At 40.6% G+C, this 23,061-nt stretch overlaps 1 protein-coding gene and 2 pseudogenes across 1 annotated transcript in view; 2 read left to right on the forward strand and 1 right to left on the reverse strand.

The window, feature by feature from the left end:
- Positions 1–23,061, forward strand: part of Csnk1g1 (casein kinase 1, gamma 1) — a gene marked incomplete in the record, with an annotated part of 150,627 nt that overhangs the window by 47,647 nt on the left and 79,919 nt on the right. Inside the window, 1 exon segment of the mRNA XM_013518865.1 lies at positions 20,371–20,411. Coding sequence (XP_013374319.1) covers positions 20,371–20,411 — 41 coding nt within the window.
- On the reverse strand, positions 560–8,626 carry LOC102026590 (annotated as a pseudogene).
- Positions 8,688–12,650, forward strand: LOC102026929 (annotated as a pseudogene).

Consider the following 23,061-nt stretch of genomic DNA (forward strand, 5'->3'; position numbering starts at 1 on the left):
CTGGCCTTGAACTTGTGGTGATCCTCCTGCCTCAGCCTTCTGAGTCCTGGAATTTCAGGCATGCACCAGCATGCCTAGCCCAGATGTATTTCTGCTTTAGTTCCTCCTGCCTGCAGATTTCTTTCTCTAAAATTGTGGACAACCAGTTGTTTCTTATTCTTTAGGCTTCAGCTTCTTACCACCTCAGAAAAATTTTACATGACTTCTTCATTTAAAGTAGCACATTTCTTCTGTATCAGATCTGTCCTATCAAACTGTTTTTTCAAATTCATATTGATCACTGTCTGTAGTAATGTTGTGCATTTGTTTACCTGTTACTGCCTCTCTTTACTTGAATAAAAGTCTTTTAGAGGGTAAGGATTCTGTCTGTATTGTCTGGTGTTATATGATGGGGTAAACGGATAGGTAAGTAAAAATTAAACAATAAGCTCCTTTAGGTTCCACGTATGTGAAGGTGGTGGTAGGTAATAATAACAGTAATAATAATGTAATTAATAGTGTATTTTGGTTCTCTGCAAATCTGTTGCCACCTCTATCCATTTAACAACCATTTCTTTTCTTTTTTTTTATACTAAGTATTTTATTGTATGTTGGCACCAGTGTATATAAAATACCCTCGGGAAACAGAAACTCATGAAAATTCAGAGAAGTAGATGTTAAGGACTGACAAAAGTAAGAGTTTGTGTGTTATGGCACATGTTAAGAAACGGGAAGTTTCTGTACAGGCTTCAGTTTTCTTTTTTCTGAATAGTCATTGGTTGGTTAAAAAGTGGTCTGGGAAACTCTCAAAAATTCTTTTGACTACAAAAAGGAACAGACTTTCTGCGGTCTGAAGGGATTTGTACTTGAGGATAGTCCAGTCAGCAGAGGATCGTGCTGAGCGTTCCGCATGCAGCACTGTTTCAAGTCTGCAGCTGCCTGGGAAACCTTCACGCGGTTGAGCCCGGCCTCCAGCCGGAGCTGCTGAACCACTTCCTTTATGGTGCCGACGCTCGAAGCGCCAGACAGTGCACTCGAGGGCCGGCCGACTCAAGGGCCAGGGGCAGTGGAGGGAAGAGGAGCTGGGCCTGCTGGCGAGGCTCGCGCCACGGGGGTGGGTGGGACTCTGAACCTTAACAGCCATTTCTTTATATATTTGCTAATCCTGGACTTTGGGATGATACAAAGAATAACGAAACATAGTTTTTGCTCTTAAGCTTACTACAGCCTAGTGGTAGAGAGAAGGAGAAAAACAACTGGCAACTCATAGTAATATGTATCATAGCTGGGCATGGTGGCACACACCTGTAATCCTAGCACTTGGGAGGCTGAAGCAGGATGATCACCGTGAGGCCAGTTGGGGCTTCGTAATGTGTTCAAGGCCAGCCTGCACTACATAGAAACCCTGTCTCCAAAAAAAAAGTATATATTACAATAGATTGTATAAAAACTGTATTGGATGCCAGACATGGTAGTGCATACCTGTAATCCCAGCACTTGGGAGGCTGAGGCAGGGAGGCAGGAGGATCGTTGCAAGTTCAAGGCCAGCCTGGGCTACAAAGTGAGTTCAAGGCCAGCCTCAACTGCACAGTGAGACCCTGTCTCAAAAACACACCAAAAAAAAAACTATATTGGAGCTGTGGGTAATGGTGCACACCTGTAATCTCAGCACTCTGGAAGGCTGATGCAGGAGAATTCAAATTTGAGCTCAGCCTGGGCAACTCAGAGACTTAGCAAGACTGTCCCAAAATTTAAAAAAAATTAAAAGGGATAGGGATATAGCTCAGTGCAAAAGTCATTGGTTTAGTCCTCAGTAGTAAAAACAATAACAGAAACACCTATATTGGTGGAGAAGAATTCAGAGGTGTCACTGACTAGATGGATATCTTCTGGTGGGCAGAAGAAAGAAAGGCCCTCTCTAAGCTCTAGGTATAGTGAAAGTGCTAGCATATTATCAGAGCAGGAACGAGGTATCATGCCTCCATCATGGGATGTGAGATGAAAGAAAAGTAATAGATGAGCTCTTAAGTAGGTTGGGACCAGAGTGTGCAGTGTTTGCATGGTAGAAAGTGTTTGGATGTATCTGTACGCAGTCATCAGGGGTTTTACAGCAGAGTGACATGATCTACTTTGTATTCCGGATGGCTCAGGTATCAGATCGTACGGGAAAGAAGGTGGTGGTCTGTAGATTTTGTTCTAATTCTATTTGGTTCTGCCACCTCTGTGCTCCAAATTATGGTGGAAGGCAGCACTTTACTTTATAAATCTTCATATCCCCAGTGCCTTTCACTGGGTATGAAAGATATATAATGGGTACTCCAGAAATGTTTGTTTGGCTCAAGCATCCAGGTCAGAAATGGGGGGGCTTAGATCTTAGTTTTATAAACACCCCCTGAATCTTGTTGCAGTCTGGAGGAGTTTATAAACTGTAATCCCAGGAAAAAGTTATTAGAATTCTTACTAGTAAATGCTAGTCTATCACTTCCAATGCGCCCCACGGTGACAATAAAGAGACAGAAACATACCTGCAGTTGTGGGGAGGCAAGGGGGTCCAAAGTCTAGGAGGACCAGGCCAACTGGAACAAAGGCCACAACCCAGGGCCTCCGGATCTTACTAATTCCTGAAGAGGGGAGTGGCTCGGGGCGGAGGGACTGTGAAAATGGCGGGCAGTACGTGAGTGCTGGGAGCTGGGCTAGGTAGGAGGCATAATAGCACCTCTGCAATATGCAGGGGGAGGTGTGCGGCGAGAGTCCTGGATTCAGGTAGCCTCTGACTTTGAAGAATCTGCGTAACACACATGGAGGAAGTATCAGCTCTGCCGTCTGGCCTTACTGGCCTGGGGACATCACTGCCTCCTTCTCAAAGCTCCATCCCAGCCGACAGTGTGCAGCGTCTCTACCTAGCTCACACTTGGTAGTTGGCAGGTATAGGTGTGGCACGCAGACCTGCCCAGACCTGCGTCTTTGTTTCAAAGGCTACGCCTAGGCCTCAGCTAGACTCGCCAGTCGAGGGGGTTGAGTATTTCCCTAGCCAGCTCTGCCTTTCAGTCAGTAAGGGGAGTAGGGCATAGGTGAACCACAGCACAGGCAAGTTGTCTTCTTTCAGGGGGAGCCCTCTTGGTGATCCTCCACAAGCTTAGCTCTGCAAATGGCAGTGAGAGACAGGAAGAGGTGAATCAGAAATTTAAAGATAGAGACAAGATTTGATCACTAGTTGTTTGAGGGGAAGAAGTCAAATATGACCCCCTTTTCTGGGGGGGGGGAGACAGGATCTCACTACGTACCCTAGGCTGGCCTCTCACGGCGACCCTCCTGCCTCAGCCTCCTGAGTGCTGGGATTACAGGCGTGCACCACCATGCCCCGCCTCAGATAGGATCAAATTTGCCAGCTTTGTGAGTGCATGCAGATGATTAAGGTTTTAATAGAAAGAGGAAATAGGACTGGGGTGGGTGGTAGGGAAAAGCAAAAAAGATAGTTTGTAAATATAATGATTTAGAGGCATGTGTAGCACTTACACACATGTAAATTTCTGAGATTTGGAAATTTAGGTTTGGTACGAGATTAAGAAATCATTACCATGAGCTTTGTGTGGCTCATGCCTGTAATCCCAGCACTTGAGAGGCTGAGGCAGGAAGATCACTGAAGAGAGTTCAGCACCAGCCTGGACTACATAGCAAGACCCTATCTCCAAACAAACAACTGCCCAAAACACAGTAAGAAAAAAAAGAAACCATTGCTGTGCAGGTGTTACTGAACACAGTCTCGAGCAGTGGATGACACTGTACAGGTGGTCTGACGGGGAGAAGCAGAGCTGCCGGAAGAGCAGCGTGTGAGGAACAGGGAGGGATAATTATCACCTTCAGTCTTTCATGTCTGTTTATGTATTTCTGTGCTAATTTTTTCTTCCATTTATCATTACTGGGGATTGAACTGAGGGTCTTTGTCCTGCACTGCATCTCCTGCCTTTTCTCAAATGTTTTTAAATTTTGAGACAGGGTTTCACTAAGTTGTCCCATCTGGCCTCACACTTGCGATCATCCAGCGTCCGCCTCCCAAAGTGCTGAGATTATAGGCCTGTGCCACCATCCCCAGCTATTTTATTTACTTTAACCCAAAAAAGGGCACACAAAATTTATTCCTACATTTAAAAAATGTGTGTGTGTATTTTATAATAAGAAAAAAAAAGAAAAAAAAAAAAAAATTACCTACCTTTAAAACACATTTTTTAAAAAGTGGCATGCTTGTTACCACCCAAAAATATTTTAAATTCCACTTTTAAAATGTTTCTACAGATAGTTAATAATGTCTTAATTTTCCAAAATTTAAAAACATAAATCAGGACTTATTTGAGAACCACAATCAAACTGTGCTATAAACCTGCTTTTATCGCTTAACTGAGCATTAACATTATTTCCATTTAAGTATAGAGCATTCATTTCTAATATAGTATTGGAAATTTAGTCAGTCAGTCAATATACATATAACATGTTTCCCATTCTTTAATATTATCATTAATGTTGGACTGATCAGACTTGGTCTGTTGTTTTCTTGGGCTAAATCTTGGAAGGGTACTTTGAGTCAGGATATGTACATTTGAAATTTTGTTACACCTTTTCAGCTTGCCCTCCAGAAAGATATTTTTAAGTTTACTACTGCAAATGCCTTGAATATTGTGGACAGTCTCTTTATCTTTGCCAGTCTGGAAAAGGAAAATTGTATCGTTAAAATATATATATAATATATATAATATATATATTATATTATATATATGTTCATGGGTATAGTTAAACATCTTTACTCACAGTTTTCTGCTTTGAAGAGTTCTTCAGCTGGGCACAATGGCACATGCCTTTCTTCCCAGCTTCTCAGGAGGCTGACCTGGGAGGTTCCCAAATTCAAAGCCAGCCCGATCAGTTGAGATCCTGTGTCAAAAAGAAAAAGTAATGAAAAGGTCCATGGGTATACCTCAGTGTGAAGGCCCTTCGTCTAGTCCTCAGTAGCGCCAAAAACAAAAGCTAGGTACATAAGAGGTATTGATCAAAATACATAGTAAATGTTAAAATTTTTTAAAAAATTTTTCTTCAGTAAGCTAGCCATGGTCAACCACACCTCTGGAGGAGGAGACAAGAGGATTGGCACAGGTTTGAGGCCAGCCTGGGCTACAGAGAGTTCCTGTCTCAAAACAAACAAAAAATTACAGTAAAAGACACATTGCCTTTTAGCCTACTCAGAAAATCGTCCCCCAGGTCAAACACACTCATCCCATGTTCTTGCCTCTTTCATGTCTATACAAGCTGTGTTATGGCAGATACCGAGTGCCGTCGTAAAAACATGGTGTATCCTTGCCCCCCTTACTCACTGGATCTGGCGCTGTGCGACTTCTTTTACAAAAATCAAAATGACTGCGAAAGGCAAACATAACTTGACTCAAGACATCAGGGCAGCCACAGTAGTGCAACTAAATACACAAAAGAGGATTTCCAGAGGCCGGGCATGGTGGCCCACGCCTGTAATCACAACACTTAGGAGGCTGAGGCAGGAGGATCTTTGTGAGTTCGAAACCAGCCTGGGCTACAAAGCGAGCTCAAGGCCAGCCTGAACTGCATAGAGACCCTGTCTCAAAAAGACAGAAAGAGAAAGAGGATTCCAGGAATGTTTCAGGAAGTGCCAAGAACGATAGGATGAGTGTGTTTGAGGTGAAGGGCAGGATTTAGAGGGTGATTAATTTAAATGTGTATTTTACTGTACTGCATTTTTAAGTTCACTGTAAAGATCTAATTTAGGTAATAGATACTGAGATAGTGCTTGATGAGCACTTGGTTAGGTATACATAATACAAGGCATTTTCTCAATATTTGTTGATACAAGGTCTCACTTTGTAGTGCAGGCTGACCTTGAACTCTCTTATGTAGCCCAGGCTGGCCTTGCACTCATAGCAATCCTCCTGCCTCAGCCTCTTGAGTGCTGGGATTACAGGTATGCACCACCATGTCCAGTTTAGAATTTGGTTTTGAATTTTTCAACTTCGTATGAAGAAAAATTTTAGTCTTACAGAAAAGTAAAAAGAATACAATGGTGAAATTCCATGACACACTATCATCTCATTTACAAGTTAATATTTTGTCCCATGGCTTTTGTCTCTTGGGGATGTGTATGTGCAGGCATATGTGTGTGTTAGTTTATGTGTACATTTTATTTATTTAAAAAAAATTGTAGATCTGACACATTTTTCCCTCAGTAAGAGATATTTATGTTTCTACTTTATAGGTGTATAACAGATTATATCAATTGTTTTCATTTCTCATATGTTTGTGAGAAGGATTCAATTTAAAATTGTAACTTCAGACACAGTACATTTTAACTTTCTTGCAAGAATACCAAATGTATATAAAATTCTTGTTTATAGTAGTATTATAGTTTAAATTTTCTTTGTAGTTGTACCTTGTTTTAACGCTACACAATTTATTGGAATTTAGAAGCCTTAACAGATCTTGAAGAATCATTTCTGTCAGTAATGTAGTTCATCAGAAAACAGTAGGACTGAAGAATTTCGACCATTTGCTCACACCCAGCCTGTGTCATGTTGTTACAGTAATTTTAGAGGCCTTACAGATGCAGTAATGGATTAGGCCGTTATTATTGCCGGATTATGCAGTGATGTCTTGGAGAATTTAATGGTAAAATTTCCAGGCCAATTTGGCATTGTGGAGTGGAGTATAAAACAAGACTGACTGTGGGCAGCAGAAGTGGATAACAAAACAGGTTTGGCTGTGGGGAAATTCAGAGTGAATATTGACCCTACCGTCATCATGTGCCTAAGGGGAAAACTGAACTTGTAGTTGGCTTCTTTTTCAAGAAAAAGGCAAATCCCTTGTCAAATGTGGAGTCCTTGTCTGGCACAGGGGTCTTTCAAAGAGCATTCGATGCCAGATTACTCCAGATTCTTCTGAGTTGGAGTTACTAGGGCAAGGAGTGCCATAAATACATCTTTTTAAGAATTTATTTATTTGAATTTATTTTTAATTCTAAAAATTATTAAAGTCCTGACCTCTACAGGTGAGTGGTTCAACTCTTTTAAACCATATCCTGTAGATATTTATTTTAAAATATTATTTCTTTGTTTTCAGCATGGTTTTCTTTATTGATTTTTCTCACAAATTGTACCTCCAATTATATATGTGTGTTCCCCATACTCCCCCAATATATTTAATGTCATGTGTTTTGGTTAAATGTTTTTTACAATTGCAGTATTATGGCTATGCAAATACAGTTTAGAGCTAAGCCATGAAAGCACTGTTGTATTTTTTAGTATGACACCATCCTTTCTTCCCCCAGAATTAAAAATTACTGATACTTGAGTTTTAAAGTAACTTTACTTATCTTCATATCATTCATTAATTCCTCACTGGAAGTCTCCAATAGAATTGCAGATTTTCTGTCAATATCACAAGGTTGCTTTTCTGCTTTCCCATTCTAAATTAGTTGCTATTTATCTTTTCATCTTCTAAAATGTTGACCTTGCTAGTGTATGGTTTCATCGCCTATTCTTTGATTTGTTTTAGTGGGGTTTTGGAAAAGAATAGAGACAAATACCTGTGTTTTATCTATTATGTTGAACTATGTGTCTCCAGGTGTAACTCATTTTTATTTTGCCAAGTGAGTTATTTGATGAACTTTTGTGATGTTCTGATAACATACACAGAAACATGAGCCAAATGATAATTAAGTAGATTTATAGTTCTTTTAACTGTCTTCACAAAGAGAGTTAGTTAATGAATCACTGAACAATAAAATTCTGTACTTTGGTCCCATCTAATTCCATGGTTAATTAATCAAGACCTTTGAAGGGAATAGCAATTAAACGCATACACAACTGCAGTGCTTTGGGTGAGGCATCTAATACCTGGTCAGCAGAATCAACATTATCTTAAATAAGCAATGAGTTGAAAGTCCTGACGATGACTCATAAACCCTAGGATGCAGTTTTGAATCTGAGAACCAGAATAGCAGCAGTTAATATGAAAAAGATAAAACTATGAGTTTTGCATGAAACAGCAGTAGGCCTGAGCCTCCCAAAGCTCACGGTACCTGGGAGTGACTTACTAGGTATATAGAGCTTAGATCAGCCAAAGTAATAGTAATAGTTACTGAATTTTAAACCTCTAAGGAACTTTTAGTCCAACTGCTTAGAAGGAGAGAGTGGTACCTCATCTGAAATTTTCATATGCCAGAAAATCTGCACGAATAAGACACTTGAAGTTAAACTCTAAAGGCCCCAATTAGACATTCAGGAGGAAAGGCCAGGGGCAGGGGAAGAGGGCAGGAGTGGGAGACTGTCCGAAGAGGAAGAATCAGTACCATACGCAGGCATGGAAGTTTACAGCACAAGAAAATGTGAAAGTGTCAGTGCTAGCTCAGTGTGCCAGCACACGCCTGTACTCCCCAGCACTGCCAAGGCTGAGGCAAGAGGAAGGCAAGTTTGAAATCATCCTGGGGCACACAGAACTGTCTCAAAAAAAAAAAAAAAAAGCAATCAAACAAGTGAGTGAGTGTTCCTGGGAGTGCCTGTGGGCAAGACGTACCGGAGAATTGGTAAGGGGAGTGAGGCTGGACGTACAAGCAGAGCCTGCTCCCCGTAGCTGTCATCTATGATTCAGATTTTGGTTGTTAATCAGCAGGTCATGAAAAATAGAGGGAGTTACATGTCATGTCCCCACCATTGGAAAAGGTAAATTAACTAGAGTAATCTTATTTGCCCTCTGCCAAGACAGTTTTTGTGAATTTTTAAAAACCACAGAGCAACCAGTTTTATCCAGGAATATTCTTACGGAAAGAATAACAGTGGGAATTCCTTCAGTTTGTTGAGATGGCAAAAAGCCAAAGCAGCAAGGCCTTGTGATGTAAGTAAAGCTGAGTGTTTCCTTGAGTAAAGAGTTCTTCTAGACAGTTTGGCTCATGTTTATGCTGTGTTCTCCCGCAGAGTGTGGCTCCTTTTTGGGCTTTAATACTGGTTCTACTTGTTAGTCTTTATAAACCACTTCAGGGCTGGTGTAACCCAAGAGATAATTACATTATTTGGATTTGGACATGTAAGTAGCAGAGAGGGTTAGAATAATTGTAATAGATGAAGCTTTTGTTTTTGTTTTTCGCCGGGGGCTTAGGGAGGTGCATAGACCATATTGTAACATCATCACCAAAAATTGAGGTAACTCCCTATTTTGCCCTGCCTTTGCTGGGTTAGTGACAGTTGTTTAATATACCAGCTGAACTTAGATTTCCAGTACTTCTTTGAGAAGGACTTCCTTTTCTCAGCGTGCTGCTGTGTGGCATGCAAAGTGCACTTGGTAGGCTTATTGTCCTTAAGAAGAAAAGACTTGGACACACCGAATCCTGAACGTGCATGAGTGGGTATACGTACACATACATATACACGTATTCTGCAATTGTATGATCATTTAATGTCAAACACTTTTACTTTCCTATTTTTGGATCACTAGTAGAGGCAGGTCACTTCCTTATGTGTTGTGTGGACATACCATATTTTGTTTATTCATTCATCAGATGATAAACATTTGTTTCTGTGTGTAAATACTGTCTATGTTCCAGAAATTTCACTCTGGGTATGTATTGAAGAGAATGTCTACATGAGTGTGTCAAGAAGTACATTAAAGAATGTTCATAACAGCATTGTTCTTAATATCCCAAACTGAAAACATTCCAAATGTCCACCAGCAGAACACAAAAACAAACAGTGGTATATTTGTACAATGGAGTATTATTTAATTACAATGTAACAAAATGGAAGAATCCACGGGTGTTCTACTGTCCTGTATTTCCTTGCTGAAAGAAACTGTCAGTGAGGCATTGGTTGGTTAGCTTTGTATGTCTATATGTGTTTTCATGAGAAACTACATTGAAGATATCGATATGTAATACAATAAGCATTGTTAATTCCCTACCACTCTGTTTGTAACTGTAATGTCTGTACTGATCCTATGCTATTTTGTAAAATGTTGTCAGTCTGTTAGTATTTTCCTCCTTTTATTTCTAAAAAAAAAAAAAAAAAAAAAAATGGAAGAATCTCCTAGACAAACATGAAGGAAATGAATGTAGACAGAAATGAATGCCTATGTAAAATTCTATCTGTATGATGTTCAGAGCAAGCAAAATTGATCGCTAGGACTAGCAGTCAAAACATCACTTTCAGTGGTGGTAAAAGGTAACTGTGGGTTGGCAAGAGTCTCAAGAAAGCCAACCGGAGAGCTAAAAATGTTCTTCCTGATGGTATTTACATAGGTGTGTGTATGGAGATACAAAAATTCATCGTGCACTTAACGTGTGTGCTGACCTCAATAAAAATGAAAAGATAAATGTAAAGCACAGTTATCAAAAGAGGCATATCATGTGTGCAAGGGGATTGTGAGCTGGTTTTTTTTTTTTTGTTTTGACGTTAACATTGTGTGTTAGTGATCTCAGTGTAGCTTCTCGGGGTTCCTCAGAAGGGGCTACTTTACAATCACTGGCTCTAATCAAAGCTGAAAATTATGTGCCAGATTCTTTAGAAAACTGCCAAGTAACCGTAAAGCAAGACTTTTTAAAACAAATAGAAGTAGGTTGATTAACGTTGCGCCTTGTTAAGTAAGTACCTTCTTTAGGATGAGCATGTGTAGATATGATACAAGTGCGTCAGTGGGATCTACAAAGCTGTCATCCTTCTGGCTTCTTCTCCACTTAGGTGAGTGCTTAATGCTACTTTTAATAATACTTTTTTTTTTTCCCCCCTTCGGTACCAGGGATCAAACTCACAACCTTGCGCTTGCCAGGCAGGCACTGTGCCACTGAGCTAAATCCCCAACCCCTTAATAATACTTCTAAGTATTATTTTACCCTTGTTACACTTCATCAGTATCTGTTTCTTGAAAATTATATTACTATTGCTGTGCATGCTGTGCTTTATCCTCCCTGGCCTTCCCCGCTGCAAGCGCTCTCTCTGCCACTCCACAAAAGTGCTCCTGCTACTGCAGTCCTCCACCTGGTAAGGCCAGTGTCCCAAGCTCCAGCCCTGCAGCTCCCTCGGGCTTATGCCAAAGACACATGTGAAATTCGGTGTGGATGCCCGTGCCCTGTGCTTCAGGGCGTAGACCTCCTGGTTGTCCCTTGATAATGGGGCCAAAGGGATGAATGGTGATTATTGAATAGAGTTGGGGGAGTCCGAGAGTAACACAGGAAGGCGTGACTGTTACAAAGTCAGTTGATTTAAAGGAGAAATACAAAGGTATTGGGGCTAAAGTTGTTTAGGATGTTGCCACCAACACAAAGAGGCGGGAGATGGTACCCCCGCAACTGTCCTGGTGTGCTTGGGAAGATTAGCAAAGGTGCAAACCCTGTGGAAATCAGGAGAGGTGTGATGTTAGCTGTTAGAGCTGTGATTGCTGAACTTAAGAAACAGTCTAAACCTGTGGCAACCCCCAAAGAAATTTCTCAGGTTGCTATAACTTCTGCAAATGGAGACAGAGAAATTCGCAACATCATATCTGATGCCATAAAAAAGGTCCGAAGGACGCCATCACAGTAAAGGATGGAAAAACCCTGAATTGATGAATTGGAAATTATTGAAGGCATGAAGTTTGATTGAGGATATATTTCTCCATACTTAATTGACACATTAAAAGGCCAGAAGTGTGAGTTCCGGGATGCATGTGGTCTATGAGTGAGAAGAAAATTTGTAGCATCCAGTCGATTTACAAGCTCTTGAAATCGCCGGGGCTCACCAAAAGCCTTAGTCACAATTGCGAGGATGTTGACAGAGACAAAAAAGCTCTTGGTACCCAGGTTTTGAACAGGCTAAAGGTTGGTCTTCAAGCTGTCGCAGTCAAAGCTCCAGCGTTCATTGACGAGAAGGACCAGCTGAAAGTCACAGCTCTTTTTACTGGTGGTGCAGTGTTTGGAGAAGAGGGTTTGACCCTAAGTCTTAAAGATGTTCAGTCCTGTGACTTAGAAAAAGTTGGAGGGGACATTGTGAGATGCTGTGCTTTTGAAAGCCAACAGCAGCAAAGCACAAATTGGAAAACATATTCAATAAGTCACTGAGTAATTAGAAATCACAGGCAGCGAATATGAGGAGAAACTGGAAGGAACAGCTGGTGAAGCTTTCACAAGGAGCAGCTGCGCTTCTGAAGGTCGGTGGGACAAGTGATGTCAAGGTGAATGAGAAGAAAACAGGGTCAGAGAGGCCCTCGATGCTACAAGGGCAGCCGTGGAAGAAGGCATTGTGCTGGGCAGTGGGTGTGCCCTGCTTCTGTGCATTCCCACCCTGGATGCCTTAACTCTTGCTAACGAAGATCAAACGATTGGTATAGAAATTATTAAAAGAACACTGAAAATCCTTGTGATGACCATTGCTAAGAACGCTCTCATGGAAGTATCTTTAATACTTGAGAAGATCCTGCAGAGCTCCTCCGAAGGTGGCTATGACGCAGTGCTCGGAGACTGTGAATACGGTAGAGAAAGGAGTCCTTGATCCAACAAAGGGTGTAAGAACTGCTCTGCTGGGGTGGCCTCTGTTATCAACGCAGAAGTTGTGCTCACAGAAATCCTTGAGGAGGAGAAGGACTCTGTTGTGGGTGCCGGGGGCGGGATGGGTTGCGGGATGGGCAGTGGCGTGTTCTAGCCTAGGATAGTGCTTGGCCCTCGCTTGTGAACTGTGACAGGAGGCGCTGCACAAGGGTCCTCCCAGTAACTTCGGAGGATTCGGGTGAAGGAGATGAAGAGAAGCCTGGCTGATGTAAGGAAATCACGTGCCCACCATTGCTGGTTTCAGTTACAGTATAGAATGGTTTACCGCTGTCATTGTCCGTGCCCACAGATCACACGTTTGTACATTCCTGAAATTGGGAGCTAGAGCCACACCAGTGTACTGTTTTCAGCTTAAATCACGGAGGCATTTCTGCTACCATCTGTTACAGTCAGGATTCTAGCGCTTGCTGTCACGGACGAGAAGTCAGAAGCAGCCTTTCTGTGGCGAGGAAGAATAAGGGTGCACAGAGTAAAGATCAGTTATGTGATAGCCTTAGTGTAATAAAAATCTGTTTAGAGTTACACTATATTACTATCTAGCATTGAAGTCTTCATTTCTTTTTTAAATTGCTGCTGGGAATTGAAGCTTGGCTTTCGTATTGAGTTATGGCATAGCCTTTTTAATTTTCTCAGACTCTTTTAATTTGCCTCGGCAGGCCTGGAATTTGGGATTCTCCTGTTTCACCCTCCAGAATAATGGGATTAGTTCCTGTGCCACCTTGCTCATAGGGTTTTCATTCCTATTGGGAGGAACTACTTTGATAAAGTCAAGTCATTGACCATCATGGTTTTAATTCTCTCCTCAGTTGCTTTACCTTGAACTCTACTTTTATGTTTGGTACCGAGAAGCAAACTCAGGACCTTGTGCTTGCCAGGCAGGCACTTGTGCCACTGAGCTATATCCCCAGCCTGTGAACTCGCCTTTTAATTGTGGCTTCTACCTCCTTTCTTTGCTTTGTCATCTGTGTCTCACTACTCACTGTACCCACCCTGATTCCACACTTTTAACTGCCAGGTACATCCTTACGTTTTATTTTATTGTATGTATTTTTTTTTACTAACAAATTGATCACAATATCATGTTTGATACTTTAGGAAAGTCATAGAAGCTAATGCAGTCACTATCCTAAACTTTTCATTTCAAAATGAAATAACAAACTGCTTTGCAAGTTTTTAATTTCATTTTTTTAAATTTTTATTTGTTTTTGAGACAGGGTCTTGCTGTGTAGTTCAGGCTGGCCTCAAACTCATACTGATCCTCCTTCTTCAGCCTCCTAAGTGGTAGGATTACAGGCCTATGCCCTGTGCCTAGCTAATTTTTTTTATGGATAGCTTTTATTCTTTTTTGACCATGATTCACTGAATAGTTATTGTGATGCTGTACACAGACACATCTGTGTATCTGAAACAAAAGTTTCTGGAAAGTGTCTACCCTTACTGAATGTGATGTTTGCCGGGTGTGGTGGTACTTGCCGATAATACCAGCCCTTAGGAGCCTGAGGCAGGAGGATCGTTGTGAGTTTGAGACCAGCCTGGGCTTCAAAGTGAGTTCAAGGGCAGCCTGAACTGCATAGCGAGTAATACTTTTTTGTCTCAAAAAGACAAAAAAAGAGAAAAAGATATTCAAAGAATATGTTGCTCAAGATGTTCTTTAAATATTTGAGGGGCCAGGACTATAGCTCTGTGGCACAGCACCTGCCTGGCAAGTGTAAGGTCTTCAGTTTCCTGGTACCAAAAAATAAAAATAAGTAAATAAATATTTGAAAGCATTTATTTACTTTATATCCAGTACTGGAACATAACGTGGAGATTGGAAGATACTTTAGCATTGTCTATTTTGTTAAGAATAAACATGCTAAATGCCATTACCAGTTATAATAAGCAAACTTAAACTATTTACTGTTATTGATAGAGAATCCCTTGAAAAATTTTGCACATGAAAAAATTATCCTGCTGTTAACTACTATTTGCAGTATATTTTTGCATAGTATACTAATGCAGTATTATTAGTAGCAATGAAAAAGTTTTCTGGCTTTTTTCTTTAATACTGTAGTGCCATTTATTACCTTATCTCTAGCCATTACTGCATATTTAAAGAGATGCTCTCTGGTGGAGGAGGCAGTAGGCCAACCTGTCCTCTTTGCCCTAAGTAGATATCGTAACCATTCTACATTAGGTAGCAACAGTTACCTGTCCCACCTGCTAATTGCCACAAGGTCATTTGGATTTTTTTTTACAAGTTCTAGGTAATACTTTATATATGTGCTGCTTTCACTTTAGGACAAGAAAATGTGATACCTGGAGATCTAAGTAAACTTGGAACTTAAGACTGTGTTCCTTTAGCAGTGTGGCTCTGAAAATTGAGATTTGCTTGTTATTTGAAATAACGCTGTCTAATGAGTCTTACGGTAAGTGTTGCCTTCGTAGGTGACTTACGAAACAGGAAGTCTTCATTTAGAGGGTTTTATGGGCAACATCATCTCCACAAGTACTGCCTCAAGAAAGCTGAGTTTAAAGTTCCCGAACTACTGTGTAATGTAGTTTTTTCTCCCTTCACAATGAAAGAGCCCACAACAGGAAGGGAGCTCAGGAAGCACTGTGGATTTTGTGCAACATTTAATAAAGCTTTGAGTGCTTGAGGTTGAGCCAGCTCATCGATAGTATTTTCCTGTCCATTAAACTATTTGCTTTTCTCACAGTTACTGCTTTATTTTTTTATTTTATTATTATTTTTTTCTTTCTTTCTTTTTTTTTTTTTGGTCTTTTTAAGACAGGGTCTCACTATGCAGTTCAGGCTGACCTTTAATTCACTTTGTAGCCCAGGCTGGCTTCAAACTCTCAGTGATCTTCCTGCCTCAGAGCCTCCCGAGTGCTGGGTTTACAGGTGTGTGCCACCACGCCTGGCCAATTTTATTTTATTTTAGACTGAAGTAATTATTCGTTTTAAATGTGCATAATTTTAATCCTCAGGCTTTTTATGGCAATAATAGTAACTAAATACAGGGACACTCTGCCACTGAGCTACTTCCCTACTTCCTCAACCCTTTTTGAAAATTTTTTTGTTTTGAGAGAGTCTGGCTAAGTTGCCCATGCCGGGCTGGAATTTAAGAGCCTCCTGCTTCAGGCTCCCAAATAGATGGGATTGTAGTATCTGCAACCGTGCCTTCAGTCTCTATTAAATTCTTCCAGAGGCCAAGCGTAATGGCGCATGCCTATAATCCCATCTCTCAGGAGGCTGAGGCAGGGCAATCAAACACCTCAAGTTTGAGGCCAGCATGGGCTACGTAGAGTTCAAGGCCAGCCTAAACTACATGGCAAGACCCTGTCTCCAAAGAGCAAAATTCTTCCAGTGCAGAACTTTTGAGTCCTGTACATAGCTGAGGGTGCTTTCTGAGTGATTGTCTCGACTTCCACACGACTGCTGTCACTTCTGTCCAGTAAGAACTAGGAGGAAAGCATCGCGGTAGAGCAGGCTGATCACTGCTTACTGCCCTGGCTCTTCATTTACAGGTATCATTTTTGACCCTTCTCTTTTCCTTATCCCTCATATCTCCATGTAACCCAAAGGTTGGTCGTTTTTTCTTCAGAAAAAACGTAAATCCTATTTATGTAAATCCTATTGCATGTAAATCCTATTTATGTTTTCCTTCTCTTCCAGAATTCGTATGTTGTACCTGGAATAATAATAGAAGTAATAAAAATTAGCTTTATATAGCACTTTATGGTTTACAAAGTCCTTTGACATAATATTCTACCTTATGTAATACTCATAACCACTCTGTGAGACAAATGTTCTTTTCATCTTCTTTTTTTTGTTTGTTTGGGTTTTTTTTAGTTTTTTTTTCCAGTACCAGGAATCAAACTCAGAACCTTGCTCTTGCCAGGCAGGCGCTGTGCCGCTGAGCTAAATCCTCAGCCCCTTTTTCCATCTTCTATTAGTTAATATTTTTAAAACACAACTTTCACCATTTGCATATTCTCTTAGTTCAAACCTTTGATGATTTCACAGCAAGCTGAAGAATGAAGTCACTATTTGTCTTGGTTACTTTTCTCTCGTTGCTGGGACAAAATACCTGACGCCCAAAATTAAGGAAGGAAAGGTTTATTTCGCTTACAGTTTGTGGAGGTTTCAGTCCATACTTGGCAGGTTACAAGGCAGAGTGGCACATGGCAGAGGGCTACAGCTCATCGTGGCAGAACACAGCAAAGCAACAAGCACAAAAGCCAGGAATGGCCCCAAGCAGCCTCTTCCTCTCCCTTACATATGCAAACTATCCACCCCAGGGCGGGTGTAACTCTCATACCCATAATCAATCAAACTCTAAAAGGCTGCCCCATGACCACATGAGGCTTTGGGGGGACACCCAGGCACAAACCATAACACTATTCTAAACCTTTTATATTGCTCTAGAATTTTCTTCATAAAAACCTTCCCATCAAAGTCAGTTTTATTTCCTTCAGCCAGCGTCTGGAATTTACTGTACATTACAGACACAGAACAGATAGTATGTGTGATGCTAGGTATAGAAAGGTACTTGAACATTCTTCTCTTCAGTGCACTGCCCTGGGGGTAAAAAGGTCCATGTGACGAGTCATGTGGAGAAGTTTATGAAGTGAACGCTGGCTCAGTCCTGTAAGACTTTTGAAAATTATATCTAGAAAAGGGATCCCCTTGTGGGCTGTATTTTTTTTAAACATAAAACCACAAGGAACCAAAAATAGAAGATGTAAAGAGCTGAGAAATACAAAAATTTTGGAAGCTGGAAAGCTGATAGTTAAGTGGTAACGGATACAGCACTTAAAGGGGTCAAGCAGTTTATATGAAAAATATATCAGATAGCCTCAGAAATTGGAGACACTGGAAACTTCAGAAAGGTGGGGTATAGAGGGACTAAGAAACAGAAAGCCAGGTTGAAAGTCAGCAGTACCATGAAAGTGGCCACCCAGCTGAACACAAGGACAATCAGAACAAGATTAGACACAGACGTAAGACCCCCAGAATCTGTATGAGAGAGAGAGGAGCATGGTGGTGCATGCTTGTAATCCCAGCATTGGGGAGGCCGAGGTACGAGGATTTCTGGGCTGCAAAGCGAAGCCAGCCGGGGCTACATAGGGAGATCCTGTCTGAAGTGGGGGGGACAGCCATGAAAGAAACAGATCCCATAGATGCCTAGAATTTCTTCAAACTCTTACTTTTTTTTCTACTTCAAAAGAGATCTAGGCATCATTTTTATCATATATTGTTTGCAATAATATAAAAAAGATTTTTCCTGAATCTACAAATGAAAATGAGAATACCGTGGCCTGTAAGTTTTCTAGCTTAATATGCAAATGCCCTGGCATTCCTCCATGAACTTGTGGGTGGGTGTGATGCAGAGAAACTATATACAGGGCTCTGTGTGCTGAAACTGGGTTTAGATCTCAGTAACAGTGCTTACACAGAGCCAGCAAGGACGTTCCTGAAAAATACATGCAAAGTCTTAAATGGTGTGGAAGAAGTCCTCCATTGAATTGAAGTTTTAATCTGCTTGGAAGTTGGCTGTCTTCAACTACCTCATCTCTTTCTTAGTATTAATGTCCTTTTCACATTTCATTAAATATCTTTTTTAAATTTTGTTTTTGATAGAAACATAAAAAATACAGAATACCTTTTTGAAGCCTAATGCAATTAATACATAGAGAAAATGCCTATTTTCTACTTGTGCTCTTAAAAATGTTGTGCCCGTTGTAATGATTTATTAGGTGTTTAGCATCTTATTCCCCTTTATTATGTTGTTTGCAGGCAGAATTCTTCCTTCGTGTACTCTGGCATATGGCAGTGGTGGTACGGTATTAAAGGACAGCAGTGTGCTTACCTTGTAAAGGTCCTTTTGTCCAGAGGTTGGAAAATGAGAACTAGTATTATAAGCAGCTTTTTGTCTCCAAAATCGCAATATTTTATTTTTCTTTAGTATAAGAACAGTGTATGTCATATAAAAATCAGAGAAGACTGAGACGCAGTCAGCAGAATACCTTAATGTGTATCTTCATCCTTTCTCATGCATATTTATTCAGCTATGTATATATGGAAATATATCATTTTTTGTACATGTTATTTAATCAGTGGAGCTCTTGAGTATCTGACATGTGCAGAATATACTGTCATTATATTTATAGTCTGGATAAGACAGCGCAAAAATATAAGGAGCGATATGAAGTCAGGTGCCGTGTCTGTAAACTCGGGTATGTCCTGAGCTCTTGGGAGCTCTGTGAAGGATTGGGTGGTGCGAGAAGCAAAATACTGAAGGTGTATGGGCGTACTAAGTGACAGCTGTGTGTCTTATTCCTATCTTTACTCCACGTTCTTAGTCTATATGTCTAAGATAATTTTTTCTCCTGGTACTGGGGAGGTTCCAGGCTTTCACGTGTGCTAAGCAAGGGCTTTACCAGTGGTCACATCCACAGGGCTCCCCCCTTTAAAGAGAAGACCTTGCTTAAGTTGTCCTCAAACTTGCAATCGTCCTGTCTCAGCTTCCCAAGTAACTGGCACTACCGGTATGCACCACCATGCCTGACCCAGAAAAATACCAATTCCATTTATAGAAGTAGGCAAATAGTGAGGGAAATTTTTTATTTCAGGAAGAACTTTGAGATACTTGTTCTAGGTGAAGTGCTTAAGCATGTCCAGCCCTCTGCCCACAGGCCTCCTGCAGCCCTGGACAGCCAGTAATGCATCCCACAAGATTGTAACCTTCTAACCTGGTGTGATTTTTAGTGGTGGTTTCCATGCCGTGATTGTGTGGTGTTCTGCTATGGGCTGCCTGGGTGATGGTGGGCTCCATAGGGGGAAGCAGCATGCAGCGCCAGCTCTGCCTGCCGTGCGCACAGACAGTGGTGTGAAATCCCTGTGTGTCAGATTTACACACGTGTGCAACTAAAAAACCCCAGTGATGACTGATGGTAGTATTTCAGCCTACCTCCCTGAGGGTGGGCCTGTGAAGACAGGTGATTATTGTTGTTCATCAGACGTGTATTTAGTTACTACACTTCATCATGTGTTATTTTGTAAAGTAATTTGATAAGTTAAAATATCTTTTAAAAGGGCATGTTGTGATTTCCATATATGAACTATAATTATACATTCCACGTATGGCCCAAGATAATTCCTCTTCATTCATTGCAGCCCAGTCAAGCTAAAAGGTTGTATACCTACGACATACTTGGTTAAAGGTATAGAATGAGAGTCCTGCTGAACAGTTGAAACAGTTTTGAGAACCATCTCCTTATTGGACAGTGGATGAATTCCCTAAAACACGGGCCTGGCAATAATTGGTTTTATTTCACATTACCCCTTATGCCATCCAATGTTACCACTACATACCAGGCCAGAAAATACAAAATTCCTACTTTTCAGTGCGTTAGAAGAATGAGGGTTTGTTTATGCTGTGCCAAGAATTTAAAACTGTATCTTTGAAATTCTGACATTTCTTCTTGGTTTGCCTCGAGGCATAATAGTTAGGACGTACTGATTCTGTGTGTGTGAGCGCGCGTGCTTGTGTGTGTGTGTGTGTGTGTGTGTGTGTGTGTGTGTGTGAAGGCTGGTTAGCTTTCTTAAAAATTTTTCATATGCCCTTAAATTTTAGATTCTCAAGCTGTTTTTGTTCTAGTCCTGTTGTATCTCACATCTGTGCTTAGGTTTTCACTTATAAATCATGTTTCATGTATATGAACAGCATTGGGAATGTGACCTTTCTCATGACCCTGAAAGCTAAATTTTTGCTTTGCATTCCCCGGAAGAAATGTCACTAAACATGCACATTCTGCTTTTCCCCTAGGTAAAAATCTCTACACCAATGAATATGTAGCAATCAAACTGGTGAGTAGAATCTCTGTTTATAGTAATTGTTTTGGGGCTTTCACTGCTTATGTCTTTGTATAGCAAAGAGTTGTCAGCATTCATAACAGTATTGATGCTATGATTTCCTTGTATATGATCTCACATGGTAATTTTTCTTCAATTATAACATAATGATGAATCACTAATTGGCAATGGTAAATCAAAAATTACTTGATAAAAAATAGCTAGAAAAACTAGTAAATCTGTGGCCTCTATATCTTTCACCTTTAAAAAGATAGTCATTTTCTTCAGTATTTTTGATCCACTTTGAAAATGCAAGGTGTTAATGTACTTTGATGAAAACCAAATCTCATCATCTAATCATGACCTAGAAAAGCTACCAGGCATAAAACTCCCATGTGGTCAAATTAGAAGCAGAGTTCAGTACTAATCTTATGAATAACTAAACCAGTCATTGAAAATAATATTTTATTTATTTCAGAGTAATGAGACTAGGTCTCACCCCTTACTCTATGCTGGCTTTGAACTCATTCTGCAGGCCAGGCTGGTCCTGAACTCATGATCCTCCTGCCTCAGCCTCCTAATTTCTGGGATTATAGGTGTGTGACACCATGCCTAGCAGGATCTTACTTTTGAAAGAGAATACTTTTGTTATTGTTGGGGAGTAATAATTTTGGAAGAAACAATTCTTTGTCTTATATTTAAAGGTAATCCAAAACCATTTCTTGTCATACAGAACAAATTATATAATTAGTTCCTATGAGAGTGTAATTGCCCGTCCTCTTAGAAAGGTGCATTGGCCAGAATCTACTGGTAGTTTTGTCTTATCACTTGCAAGGCAGAGGAGTTAGTGCTTAGGGAAGTAATCTTACGGTGATTGAACGTTGTTCACGTTTACTGCAGTCACACCTGTTCTGTGCTTGGTCACTTCTCTCACCAGGTTGTTAGTTTGTGGAGGAGTTAGGATATCTTGTGAAGACTGACAGATCCTTTTTCTCAGTGAAGGGGCAGATGGTAAACAGGGGTCAGAGCAGGCCACTTGCAGGGAAGCCCAGCACTTTTATGTTTTGACTTGGAATTTTTGTGGAGGGATATAGGGAGAGAATGCATATGGTAATGCAGGTCATGTATCCTCTCTGACAGAAAGTTAAGGGAGTAACCATATTTCTTTATTTATAGGAATTTCATTGTTACTTTAAAAGCATTCTCTAGTATAGCTATCTTTTTTTTCTTCTTCTGTTTTACTAAATAATCCAGAGTAATCTTGGGTTATTTGGGGTACAGACAGGAAGAAGCAAGCAGTCCTTAGAACACTTTAAACTCTTGCCTCATTACTGTGTACTTGTTACTATGCCTTTGTATATCAAGACTTGTTTTCAGGCTTTTAGGGACAGTTGTTTTTATCTAGAGTTCTTGTGCCTGTTTCATGGTAGTTGACTTGTATAGATAGTTATAAACATATTACAGACATGATTGACCATAACATTTCACTTTCCTTTTATTAAACTTCTATTTTTTTATGGCCAGTATTTAAAAGTACAGGTTTGGGTACAGAGCAGTAGTAGAATGCTTGTGTAGCAAGTGTGAGGCATTATCTTCAGAACCAAAAACAAAACAAACAAAAAATGGAATTTATATCATCTAGTATGATGTGTCTCAGTGCTGTATTTTTTTCTTTCTTTCTTTCTTTCTTTTTTTTTTGTATTTCTCTTTCAAATAAGTCTTAAGTAAAGATATTTAAAAGAGTAACAGTCTTGTCTGTGGTCCTCTTCTCTTGCTTTTGGGCTTGTTCTCCAAGGGAGTTATGAGGATGGTAATTGAGCTCCTTTCACAGTAACAGCAAAATTTGCCTTAAGCATTGCACTCCTACAAGGTAGCCATCTGCTGTTGGTTTAGGATTTCATGCAGGCATGTGTGTTCCAGAATAACCACGATTCTGGCAAATGGCCAGCCCTTTATGGAAATGTAATCAACATCTGGCACAGAAATGAAAGGAAGCCCTGCTGCTGCTGCTCCCACTTCTACTTTGTTTGGATCTTCACTGTGGGTTCTTGTTTCTTAGTTATTTTTTTTTTTCTTTTTGAGACAGGGTCTCACTATACAATTCAGGCTGGCCTTGAGTTCACTTTGTAGCCTAGGCTGGTCTTGAACTTGGAACAGTCCTCCTGCCTCAGCCTCCCAAGTGCTGGGATTGCAGGTGTGCACCACCATGCCTGGCTGTTAGGTTTTTAAGAACTGTAAAAATATATGAAGAAGATACGTCATGAATCCTTTCATTACCCAGTTTCTAGGGTAAGACATTCTCTCCATGTCACTCATCTTGCTGTGTTCTATAAGCTGTGGACTGTGTGTGGGGCCTTCTGTCCTTAGTGCTTCCATCAAAGCTCCTGGAAGCACCAGTTGGCTGAGCAGGCTACAGCCATGTGGTGAAGTGGTTGGCTGAGGGTGTAATTCCACACGGTGATAAAAAGCCCCTCACGTCTGAGTGTATGTGAGGTATTTGCCAGTTTTCAACCCTGAAACTCTTAAAGTTTTGCTGCTTTTATTTATAGTTCCCAAGATCAGATTGACTATTACCCACTAAAATTTCCAGCATGAAGTGTGAGAACAGTATGTCTAAGGAAAGATTTTAAAGTCATTACCCCTTGTGGTCTGTCATGATCTCACA

This window comes from Chinchilla lanigera, unplaced genomic scaffold, assembly GCF_000276665.1.
Source record: "Chinchilla lanigera isolate Chin_1 unplaced genomic scaffold, ChiLan1.0 scaffold00049, whole genome shotgun sequence".
Taxonomy (NCBI): Eukaryota; Metazoa; Chordata; class Mammalia; order Rodentia; family Chinchillidae; genus Chinchilla; species Chinchilla lanigera.